This window comes from Nanorana parkeri, unplaced genomic scaffold (genome assembly GCF_000935625.1).
Source record: "Nanorana parkeri isolate BGI_ZX_2015 unplaced genomic scaffold, ASM93562v1 scaffold70, whole genome shotgun sequence".
NCBI lineage: Eukaryota > Metazoa > Chordata > Amphibia > Anura > Dicroglossidae > Nanorana > Nanorana parkeri.
The window spans coordinates 1,206,056-1,218,120 of record NW_017306338.1 but is presented as its reverse complement, the minus strand read 5'-3'; the positions used below and the strand labels follow the sequence as shown (position 1 = coordinate 1,218,120).

The window sequence follows — 12,065 nt, the reverse complement described above, 5'->3', positions numbered from 1 at the left end:
GGGGGGGGGTGATAAAAAAAAATGAAAATGATTATTTTAGACCACATCATGGTTACAGCCAATGGCTTCAGAATACAACTTAGAAGCTTTGATATTGTAGATAATGCAGGAGTTGCAAAGGGTTCAGTTTAAACCTACCAGCATGATCGATTCACAGAGTAACTGCTTTGTAGTACTGACAGATATGTTAGACACAGATGCCCATTTATTCAACTAAATCGTGATGTTCAAACTCTTCCGTTAGGTGTAGACTCTCTGAATGCAAATCACTGTAATAAGACATCTGTCTTTATTTATAAAAAGTGGGTCATTACTAACAATGCGTCAATGTACAAGGAAGATTTTAAAAAGTAAAAGGCAAAATAAAGTTAATGGCTTTAATGGAAGTAACTGAACATATCACTTTTCCACATTAGCCCCCTTACAAGAGGATGTACTTGTTGTATCATTCAACAAGCTTCTGTATTCCTGCAGAGAAGCAGCTTTCACGAAGGAGTGAACCTGCGACCGCAGATCGCCCCTTTCAGCGGACCAAACATTTAATAATCGCTCTGCACCAGATACGGGCTGTAAGGAGGATGCGGATCATGTCCAAACCCAAACTGTTGCACTGTCTCTACATCTGTATGAGGATGTGCATTGTCATGGAGCAGCAGGACTGTTTTGGACAGAAGGCCTCTTTTTTTGCTGCGAATTGCAGGCTTAATCATTTTTTAAACTTTATTTTATTGTTTATCCGATTAATCGAACTTAATAATCGGCTAACTAATCGATTTTGAAAATAATCGTTAGCTGCAGCTCTAGTTTATTTTGCCGCATTTCCCAGTAATTTGCACTGTTCACTGTTTGCCCATGCGCTTGATAATGCACCAGACTAGGCCGCCTTCATGTCCATGGTGCAATCTTACAACAGAGCCCCCATGCTTCTGTCCACGTGACTGTTACTCGACTGAAGACCGAGCGCAATACTGATGGCTGAACTAGCAAACAGGTTATTTAAATATGCTGCACTGCGCAAGCTTCTCTCTGTTCCAGTTACTGCATCATTTATAAATTGCCTTTACGTTTTGATTCTACCTCATTGTGGTGAAATCCATAGCTTATGAATTACTATGAAAGAGTGAGTCACTGGAATTATGCTAAATTTCCATTCTTAAATAACCATTGTTTTCAATTGTAATCTAACATCATGCTAACATAAAATTAATGATGAGGTTTACTTATGCGTTTGTATGTTAAGTATTGCATAGTGCCAGAAGGTGTAAACTCAGGGATGTATTTATAAAAACTGTCCAAAAACAGTGAACAGCTCTGTGAAGGAGTCTTATGCAGGGCACACACCTTGCAATGGTTGTAAGGTACTTAAAAAAAAAAAAATGTACGATCTGCCTATCTTGGACAGGCAGATCGTGCTTGCGATGATCGCAAGCCGCGCCCCCCCGAGGGGCAGGCTTCCGATGACCGCAATGCCGAATGGGCAGTGTGCGCTTGCGCACACCGGCCCGTCCGGCTTTTATCTTACGTACGATTCTCGGCGGGTTTTCAAACATGTTCGCAAGTGAAAAGTCGTGCGACCTTACAGTAGTAGAGGTTGCACGTCTTCCACACACCTTACGATGATCGCGGGATTACCCGCGATTATCGTCCGATTATCGTAAGGTGTGTGGGCACCCTTAAACTGCACTAGGTAGAGAGTGGAGCATAGGACGTTTATGTGCTCCTGGTGTGTAAGCTTTGTGAAATTATCCTTTTGTCTCCTTTCCATGGCATGCGTACACTTCAAAGTACTCACACTTCAAATACAGCAATTGACTGAACCTTTAGCAGATTCGACCAAACATTCAAATATGTATAACTTCATGTTACCCACATCCAACTATATTATAGAAAAGCAGTCACACGAAATCTGGCCACACAAGACATTACAAATCGGATGGTACAATTCCCTTTAGAATGGTCAACGGTGTAGTGAAAGCCTCTAGCGGCTTACATACCAGCTGAGCAAACTGATTAGGTTGCCCATGGCACTATTTATAAAAAGGTTACCAGAGCTGTTCAGTTTGGGAAAAATCGGACTTTCATATTTGCACCACGCTATGGCCACTAGATGGAGATGAGGAGCATAGGAGTTTCCTGTCCACCACGGCACCATCTAGTGGCCATAATACGGTGTGAAAGTAAAAGTCAGATCTTCCCAAACAAACAGCAGTTAACCTTTTTTATAAATACATCCCAAGGTGTTCGACTATAGTCACACTTACCTTCTGTATTTAGATCAATTAAAACACAGAATTAAAAACACAGAATAAACTATCTGGGAATTATAAAGAACATTATGCTCCCCTGGGCATTTTCACAAATACTCATACTCTTAATGAAAATGCCCCAATACTAAGCGCAGATACCGACGCTTTCAAAACACAGATGGCTGCTGTAAGGTCCCGCACTTGCTGGGGACCTCACAGCAGTCTTGTGAGGACCTACATGGCGCTGCGTGCAGCACTGGTCAGGCCACTTCCTCCTCCTCCTTCTGCTGCCCACATCATCCCATACCCACGAGATGCCACACAGGCCAGATGATAGGTTGTGCACAGCCATGGAGACACGCACGCGGCACAGACTCCTGAGAAGCCGCACAGCCCTGGTGAGCAATACACAGTATGTAGCTTCATATTATTCTGCATTGCTGTATAATGTATTGCTGTGATTTGTAGTCCCTCTACAGCTTGGAGTCAGTAGTGGCAGAACTACCAGTGGCACAGAAGTCGCAGCTGGGACTGGGCCTTGGCACTCCCACACTGTCCTAAAATCATTAGTCTGTATTGTGTCACACACACACACACACACACACACACACACACACACACACACACACTGGTATTGGTATAATCCTAGTTTCAATGCACTTGCCTTTAGGTATTTAGAGCACGTCATCCGTCTCTGGACACACAGGAATGTATTTTCTCTATAAGCAGCTAAACTGAATGCACCAAAATGCATATTATTAAAAAGCAGTCTATACATTTAGAAATGTTCTATGACGGCATATAATTGCAGGTTTGTGAATGAGGTCTTAAAGTGACAATTGACTTCAATGCACCGCCACGCCCCCTCCTGCCCCAGAACGCAGGGGGAAGTTTTGTGAGCGATTGTGGTGCTTTCCAGCAGCTACCGCTCTGGAACGCACCGCAATTGGTGTGAACAAGCCCTAAAGGAATACTGCAGGTAAATAAAACCTTAATCCTTGCAGTGAGGCTAGCCCCTGCACTGCAAGGGTTAAGTGCCCGATATGCCTAGAAGCTAAAATAACAAAGTTACACTCACCCAAACCATGATCCTAGTTTGCTATTAGACTTGCTTCCCCTCCATAAGAGTGGTCTAAGGTGACTCATTTCATGCTATACAGTGTATAGAACGGGAGGACGCTGGAGCGGAGGAGGAGACAGGCTGCAGGAGCCAGCATTACGGTTCAGACGAGTATAACTGTGTAATAGCTCACTAGACCAGGGGTAGCCAAACTCCGGCCTCCCAGCTGTGGTGAAACTACAAATCCCATGATGCATCTCTCTCTGGGAGTCATGTCTGTGGCTGTGAGAATCGTGCAATGCCTCATGGCATTTGTAGTGCCACAACAGCTGGGGGGGCCGAAGTTTGGCTACCCCTGCCCTAGTTAAAATGCGCACTTAAGCCTTGCAGTGCGGGGGTAGCCCCACTGCAAGGGTTAAGATTTGATTTGCCTGGAGTTCTGCTTCAGGGATTTGAGCAGATGGCTTGAAGTGCACGTTAAGCTCAGGTCAGCAATTAATCCCAATTACTCGAATGGTGTTACAATGATGACCGTTCCGAGACTGACCTGCTTTGTATGTCTCTGGGTGGTTTTATTCCCATAGGTTTACATTGTAGGCAAGGAAGGTGAACCGCATTCTCCATTTGACCACATACATTTCACCAGTGATGCGTGTGAATACAAGACCAGCAAAGGACAACACCCTTTTACATGCGCCCCAAACATTGCACAATCACACGTTACAATCTGATTAGACAACCTGGATTCCAAAAAAAGTTGGGACGCTGTGTAAAATCTACATAAAACAGAATGCAATGGTTTGCAGATCTCATAAACCCAGATTTTATGTTGGGGAACATTATTCTGAAATTGTTTGACAATTTTTAGACTGGTTAACCTCTGCCCATCTTTACTTCTGAGACACTCTGACTCTCCAAGATGCTCTTTTTATACCCAATCATGTTACTGACCTGTTGCCAATTAACCTAATCAGTTGTATTGTGAATAAAATACAGGTTTAGAAGATTTGTAAATCATTGTAGTCTATTTCCATGTAGATTTTACAGCATCCCAACTTTTTGGGAATTGGGGTTGTACAATTTCCTTAAGATCTACCAACAATTATGTAGTGCAAGATGCTTTCTGATTGGACAAAGGTTGATTCAATGGATCAGGTAGGTGCTCATATTATATGGTCAGATTGTATGGTGACCTTAAAAGAAGAATTAAGATCTTCACTCAGCCTCATAATCTGAGCCGACCTGCGACAATGAAACGGTCACAGGTCAGCTCAGTAGATCGGGAAGTAAGAGAACACATACCGGCGCTCGCTTACTTCTCGATCTATCCTTGCAGAAAGCCGTGACTGTCACTCACGGCTCCCTGCAGGGACCCCCCCCGATCCTCCAGCACTGACTGGCAGAACGGACGGGGAGGGGGCGGGTACAGCTGGCTCCGCCTCTAGATAGGCAAAGCCAGCTGTCAGTCACGCAGCTGGGTGGATCCAGACAGTAAAGTCGGGATCCTTTCCGGCGTCTCAGTATACTGCGAGCTGTAGCTCGCGGTATACTGAGCTTTGGGTGACGGGAGGACGCTAGTTTGTGTTCTCCCGTTACCCTTAGGAGAACTATGGGGAAAAGCCCTGACCCCATAGTTCGCCTTTAATATCAATGGTTGGAATGACAGATGTGGTCAGTGTGCAGCTAGATCATCAGCACCAACCAGGCGCTAACAACCATGGGGGAATCAATCAAAAGTGGAGCAGCTGTCCATGGCAACCAATCTGATTCTATCCTTCATTTTCAAAGCTAAGGCTCCAGTCACACCCAAACGTGTGCAATTCAGTGAATTTTAATGGACGCGCGTTCGCCACTACAACCACAATCAGAATGCGCTGCAACAGCCCAGAAAATAGCATATGTACCTTTTCTTGCATTGCAAGGTTTTGCCCATGTGTATAAACACACAGCTGTGAATGTTTCACATTGGAATGCAACACACTAAAGCTAGAAGGTGATTGGATACTAAGGACAACGGCTCCAGATTTGAGAAATCCCCCTCACCCCTCCAATGTAGAAATAATCTGCACCCTGGCTTGTGGCACTGACCTAAGCAGTGGTGTGCCAGTTCCTCCAATCCTGTAGGCAAAATGAAAGTAGTACATATTAGACTGAGATACAGGAAATGATACAGATCTCATGATAACCAGGGCTGCGCTCTTACACCTGGCATGGGATAGAACATCACTTATTTATAACACTGAAGGGGTCACCACAGGACCCCCTTACCTCCGGCTATATTCACTGATGGAGAGGACACCGGAGATCTCTTACCTCCCTGCTTGTCATCTTTTTCCAGCCCCTCCAGCACCCGCTTTACAAAGGTAGTAGACACGGCGTCCAGCCCCTCGAATACGGCTCCTATACAGTCCCCCATTAGCGCACCTAGCAGAGCCCCCCGGAAGCGGCAGACAGGAACAGACAGCATGGTGACCCCCTAAACGAATACACACAGCTACAACCCGTGACAGTTCAATAACCACTAGCCCCCAACCCTCAGTTCACACGCAGCCAATCACAGCTCTTGAATACTTCAGTACGCAGGCGTGTGCTCGTGACAGCAGGCGCTAATTGGAGGAGACGAATCCACTGGGGATGGCTACACCAATGAGCAGGAGCCTTTCTGACGAATCACAAAGCAGAAGGGCGGGCTTATGATAGACTATAAAGTTCCAGGTGAGCGGTAGGCGGGTTTCCCGGTGGTGAAGTGAGTTGTGACGTATGTGTGAGGGCTGTAAGGAAATTAAAGCGGATCCTCCTCACTTGTTACCCGCTTTTTGTCAGCTCACCTTATACAACGAGCGTGTTTTACGGGGAACGCTATCCCAATGCCTTCCTTCTTGCCTAGGTGAGAATTGTTTATTTAGATACCCACAATTAGAGATGGGAAGTTCGGATCTTTCAAATGAATCGGTTCATTTGGATCAGTTCATTCAAAAGAACCGATTCATGAATCGAATCTTCGGTAAACTAATGCTTCCTGTGCTATCTGTTGTTGTTTTGTTTTTTTTAGTATTCGGACAGCTGCTGCCGACAGAATAATAATTTTAAAAAAGACGGCATAGAAATTAATAGCTAGATTTCAATTGGCTATTTGCAATAGCAAACTGCCTATTGCACCGCCCACTGCTGCTGTCAATCAGCAGAGAAAGAGAGGAACTGATGGAGAACTTCAGGTCCACCTCTGCTGATTGACAGCAGCAGAGGGTGGGTGAAATAGCTAGTCCGCTATTGCAAATTGAAATAGCCAATAGAAATCTAGCTATTCATTTCTATGCCGTCTTTCTTTTGTTTACTCTGACGGCGGCCAGCGGCTCCGTTATCAGAGTTAAAAAAAAGACAGCAGGGAAAGGTTTACTCTGCTAGATCGAGCAGAGTAAACCGTTCCGGGAGAAAATGTTTCTCTCCTGGGAGCTGCTATCTAAAGGTGCCCATACACCTTACGATTATGGGACTAAACTCTTCGTCCGATGATCGAACCGTCGCACGATTTTCGTACGACGGCCCCATCCTGCCCCGATTATCGAAAGGTTCAATCAGCGATAGTTAAAAAAAAAAACCACCTGGACGACTTGCATTATTGACCGCAATTATTTTTGTTTGCGCATGCGCAGTGTTAATCGTACGACTTTTGACGGACGGAAACGCCACCAACCATGCGAACATCGTACGATCAACCAAAGTTTTAAAACATGCTTGACCGTCAAGTCGTACAATTGTACAGTACTATCGGTCGGGCACTCTATTCACACGTTACGATTGTCGTACGAAAAGTCGATCGCATACGATTACAAGCCTGGCTTGCAAGCCCCTTCAGTTGGCCATTGGGCTTCCTATCTGATAGACCTGAACTTTTTGAGAGGCAGACTTGTATGCCTTCCCTTCCATTTCAGTGGCTCGCAGTTAGAGGCAAGTTGCCGTAATCATATGGCTTTTTCCATGCTCGCACGCGCTTGAGAAAGAAACTATGATCACATTGTCAGTTGGACAGTGCAGTTCTCAAAAACTGGTGCAGATCTAATGATATTGCAGTGCAAGTATAAGTGCCGGTACCAGTACAGTGTCAGTAGGTACCATTACAGCCCCAACCAGTATACTTGTTGCCAGCAGTACCTGTATGCTTTCCAGCAGGTACCATTACAGCCACATCCGGTATCCTGATTACCAACAGTGCCAGCATGATGTCAGCAGTTACTTTTACAACCACAACCAGTATCCTGAGTGGCAGTTGTACCAGTATGTTGTCAGTAGGTCCCGATGAATCCACAACCAGTGTCCTGATCACCAGCCAGCAGAAGTAGCAGTGCCAGCAAGAACCAGCTTTGTAAGTACAATAAAAGTCCACCACTACTAAACAATGTAAAAAAAGAAAATCTACAGTATTGAAGAGGCGTTTAAAATGACAGATGACAGCGATGGAAAAACCTCACAGTCAGATTCTGATTTAGTCCCTCCATTTCCAAAATGGAGTAGTTTTGTGGGTGTTTCTGCTGGCATTCAGGGCCTCCAAAAAAGTGATAAGTAGTCAGGGAATCAGATGCGTAATTTATGCCCCTTGAAAGTTTCAAGATGCTCCTTAGGTTTTATGCGGCTAGTCTGCAAAAAAAAGTCTCGTGTTATCCCCATACTCAGGAGGACTAGCAAAATGTGTTTTGGGGTGTCATTCTAAGGATGTCTATACTGTGTGTTAGGTATATCTTATTAACTGACAACTTTGTGTAGAAAAAATACATTTTTATTTTCTTTCTTTATTTTCTTAAAGCTTGTGGCAAACAAAATTAAATTGTCAAAAAACTCATCATGCCTCCTATTAAATTCCATCGCGACCATGGACGTACATAGTACGTTATTGGCAGCACAGCCCTGTAAATGGACTCCTGGCGGCTTTAGCTGGCAGGACTCTGTTTACCTTTGTAAAGCTGGCTGCCTGCTTTACAATAGAAGCGATTCTGGCGGCTTAGCTGCCGCCAGATAGCTTTTATGGGCCGGTAAAGTGCCCGTCTGACACCCCCGCAGTGTTTCTCGGGCTCTGCTGCCCATCCTGCGGGATTGGAGCTAGGGAGGAGAGCGCCGAACATCTGTTCATCAATCTCCTCCCCGCTCTATGGGACAGGGAGCAATGCGTATTGCATCACTTCTGGTCCCTGAGCTGTCATTGCTCCTGAAGCCCAGCAATAAGATTTTAAAGTGTAATCTGCACTTCAATAGCTTATTTAAACTGGAAAGGTGATACTAGAGGTCTTTTGGATTCCCAGTATCACCTTAAAGAGGACCTGCCAATATGCTATCACATGCAGGGCTTGTAAGCCCCCCTATGTGATAGCAGTTAAAGCAGTGGCGTAACAATCGCCATAGACACCCAGGCGGCCGCTATGGGGCCCGTGGCACGGCCAGGACATCCCTGATGCCGTGCGGGCCGTCTGGGTGGCTATGGCATCTCGTGCTGCTGGCTGTCACTGGCAGCTGTGAAGAGGAACGTGCCGCTGTTCAGATCACTGAACATTAGATTCTGATGTAGCAGAATACATTTTGGCCTAAATTTATGAAGAACGATTATTTGTGTAATCTTTCATAACATAACTTAGTGAAAACAGTTTGTTTGTTTTTTCAAAATGTTCAGTATTAGTTTCTTAACATAGTAAAAAAAAAAATAAACCCCAATGGCGACTAAATGCCACCAAAAGAAAGTTCTTTCTGTCCCATAAAAATGATGTAAAATTCATTTCAGTAAGGCATTGCATGATTTAATAATCGTCAGCCAAAGTACCGCAGTGCTGTAAACTGAAAAATGGCCTGGTCAGGAAGAGAGTTTAACACCCGGTCTTCAAGTGGGTAAATAAAATCTTTCCATTTTCCTTGCATACCTTATTTTAGACCAAGTGATGTCACCACTAGGTCTCTTCTCGCTTCTCTTTGCAATGGTGGGAGGGGTCAGCAGGGTGCTGTACATAGCTTGTTGTAACAAGCCCTTGTACTCTTCTCAATAACCCTCAGCCCTGAGGGCTGCCTTTTGGGAGGAGTTATGCATGTACAAAAATGCCTTTATGGGTGGGTGTCAGTTTGGAAGAGTATTGTTGTGTTTTGCAGTGTCATTACAAATAACAGAATGTGAGCCCAGCAACAGACAGGGTAAGCAATGTTAAAAAAAAAACACAAATGTGGTAAAAAAAATCCACTGAATGGTAATATTCAGTCAGCATAATCCTTATGAATATTTCTAAACACACAGCTAAATTGCTATATATGAGGCTTGTAACACTTTCAGGGCCAGTTCACACTAGCTCCGGTGCGTTCCAGCACGATTTGCTCCAGAAACGCACTGGAGCGCATCCTGGCTGGCTTCCTGCGGGAGGGGGCGTGGCGTTAAAGTCAATGGCACTGCAGCTATGCCCCTGCCCACAGTGCGATCGCCGCACCAGAATGCGTGGCACATTAGTACCTGCATTCCGGTCCAGTGTGATCTGAAAAAATGCACTATTTTTTCAGATCGACTTCAAAGCTATTGACTTCAACTCACCCTGTCCCTCCCATAAAGGCAGGAAGCCGGCTGGGATGCGCTCCAGTGCGTTCCAGCAGCAAATCATGCGGGTGTGAACCAGCCCTTAAGACAATATTAATAATGTGCTGTGAATTTGTGGTTTTAAATGATGCTATAGAATTTATAACGTGTATAGGTAATTTATTATATTGTATAAATGACAGAAAAATCAGTAAAATGACCATTCCCTCTGTAAACTCAAGCTAGTTCCAGATGTTGACTCTTTAAGGGGGAAAGATGGCGATTGGTGGTTCTGTTGAAGGAATCCATGGTTGGAACATACTTCTCCATAGGCATGGTGAGCTTCCGGCGGGTATCAACAGATTTGTTGTCCAGGTTTAGGGAGTTTTCTTTACATTTGATATCTGCTTCAATGCGAGCAAGATGTTTGTAGAGTGCATCCAGTGCATCCCTGCAGGAAAACAAGAACAAGGCTTTCACTCATGTTTAATGCTAGATTTTATTCATTCTAATCTCACATCGGACTAAGATTCACAGTTTTATTTAATTCTCATTCTTAAAAATAAAGTTTAGTGTGTTGTCACCCAGCACCTAATTTGAGTTAGTATTGCATTGTTTACCTAAAATAATTAATTATGTGACTTTTACATTTTGCCTACTAGTGGTCTAATTTTTTTGCAATTGTATTAAATGTAAATTAGCCAATATGGGGTCGATTAGCTAATACAATTGACTCTACTTATCTCCTCAACAACTTTTGTGGTCAGATATCAGTCATATAGGGAGTGCTATGGTTTCAGTTAGTTGACCGACTGATAGACTTGCATTAATAGGAGTAGTGAAGCAGGAGTGTTGTGTAGCACATGAAACTATGACTGACTATCAAGAATGCAGCACGCATAGTGAGCATAGGAAGTTATCAGCTGACAAGATTCCTTGCAGGACTAACAGGTATTTTTTTTGTCAAACATATATTACATACTCTTTCATTTCCCCTCTCTTTGATCAGCTGACTGATTCTCTCTCATTCACTTGTCATATTTGCTATTTACATGATACTGGGGTGCAGAAACTGGGGTGCAGGTACTGGGGTGCAGAAAAATGGCAGCAGGTGCTCTGGACTAATGAGTCAAAATTTTAAATATTTTAAAAATGTGTTTGCTGAAGGGCTGGAGAGCGGTACGATAATGAGTGTCTGCAGCAACAGTGAAGCATGGTGGAGGTTCCTTGCTGGTCTAGAGCTGCATTTTTGCCAATGGAGTCAGAGGCGTGTGATTGGCCCCAAATTTATTCTGCAGCAGGACAACGACCCCAAACATACAGCTATTGTCATTAAGAACTGTCTTCAGCATAAAGAAGAACAAGAAGTCCGGGAAGTGATGGTTTGGCCCCCACAGAGCCCTACATCGAGGAGACCGAAAGATTTGAGGCCGCCTACATTCACAGATCTGGGGTTAGTTCTCCAAGATGTTTGGAACAACCTACTTCCCGAGTTCTTTCAAAAACCGTGTGCAAGTCTACCTAGAAGAATTGATGCTGTTTTGAAGGCAAAGGGTGGTTACACCAAATATTGATTTGGATGTCTCTACTCTTTATTTACTTGAAATTTTGTTCATTAATAAAAATAAACTATTAATACTTTTATTTCTAAAAGCATTCTTACTTCACAGCATTTTTTCTCACCTGCCTAAAACTTTTGCCCAGTACCATATACATGCCCGATACTAGTATTCGTATGCTCCCATACCGGAACTTCCGGTCAGAGGGAGATCTACCTCTGACCACAAGTGTTGAGGGAGCTTGCCGCCGGCATCCTTATTAGGAAGGAAACCAGCTGCCCTTGTTGGTAAGCAGCCTAGCTTCCTAACCAATCAGGAAGCCGGGCGGCACCTCATGTCTCCCGTCCTGGCTTCCTGATTGGTCAGGGAGCCACGCTACCTAGCAACAAGTGACGCCAACTTCCAGTGGCGTAACAACCGGGGGGCACTTGCCCCGGGCACAGGACTGAGGGGGGCGCCGTCACGACCCCCGCTAAACGAAGCCCCTGGCTCCCTCTCTCTGACACGATCACCCGGCTCTGTCATTCTGTCATCGGGCGACCGCTCGCTCTTCCGAGGCCACTGCGAGCGGGCCTCTACAGTGCCTGATTGGAGGGCGCGTCTGCCTGATCCAGCCAGCCCGGATCGCATAGCGGCGATCCGGGCTGGCTGGATCACGCAGA

At 44.8% G+C, this 12,065-nt stretch overlaps 2 protein-coding genes across 3 annotated transcripts in view; both read right to left on the bottom strand.

Annotated features, from left to right (window-relative positions):
* ADPRHL2 (ADP-ribosylhydrolase like 2) overlaps nt 1–11,380 on the bottom strand; it is a 21,316-nt gene extending 9,936 nt beyond the window's left edge. Inside the window, exons 1-2 of one of the 2 annotated variants that reach the window (XM_018576561.1) lie at nt 11,366–11,380; nt 5,620–5,782 (exon numbers count right to left, since the gene is read on the bottom strand). In XM_018576561.1, coding sequence (XP_018432063.1) covers nt 5,620–5,773 — 154 coding nt within the window. In that variant the 5' untranslated portion in view covers nt 5,774–5,782; nt 11,366–11,380. Of the gene's footprint in view, nt 1–5,619; nt 5,811–11,365 lie in introns of those variants that run through there. The other variant, XM_018576562.1, reaches the window with a different exon arrangement.
* The window catches only part of TEKT2 (tektin 2), a 25,758-nt gene continuing 23,764 nt past the window's right edge, over nt 10,072–12,065 (bottom strand). Inside the window, exon 10 of the mRNA XM_018576560.1 lies at nt 10,072–10,295. Coding sequence (XP_018432062.1) covers nt 10,082–10,295 — 214 coding nt within the window. The 3' untranslated portion in view covers nt 10,072–10,081. The remainder of the gene's footprint in view (nt 10,296–12,065) is intronic.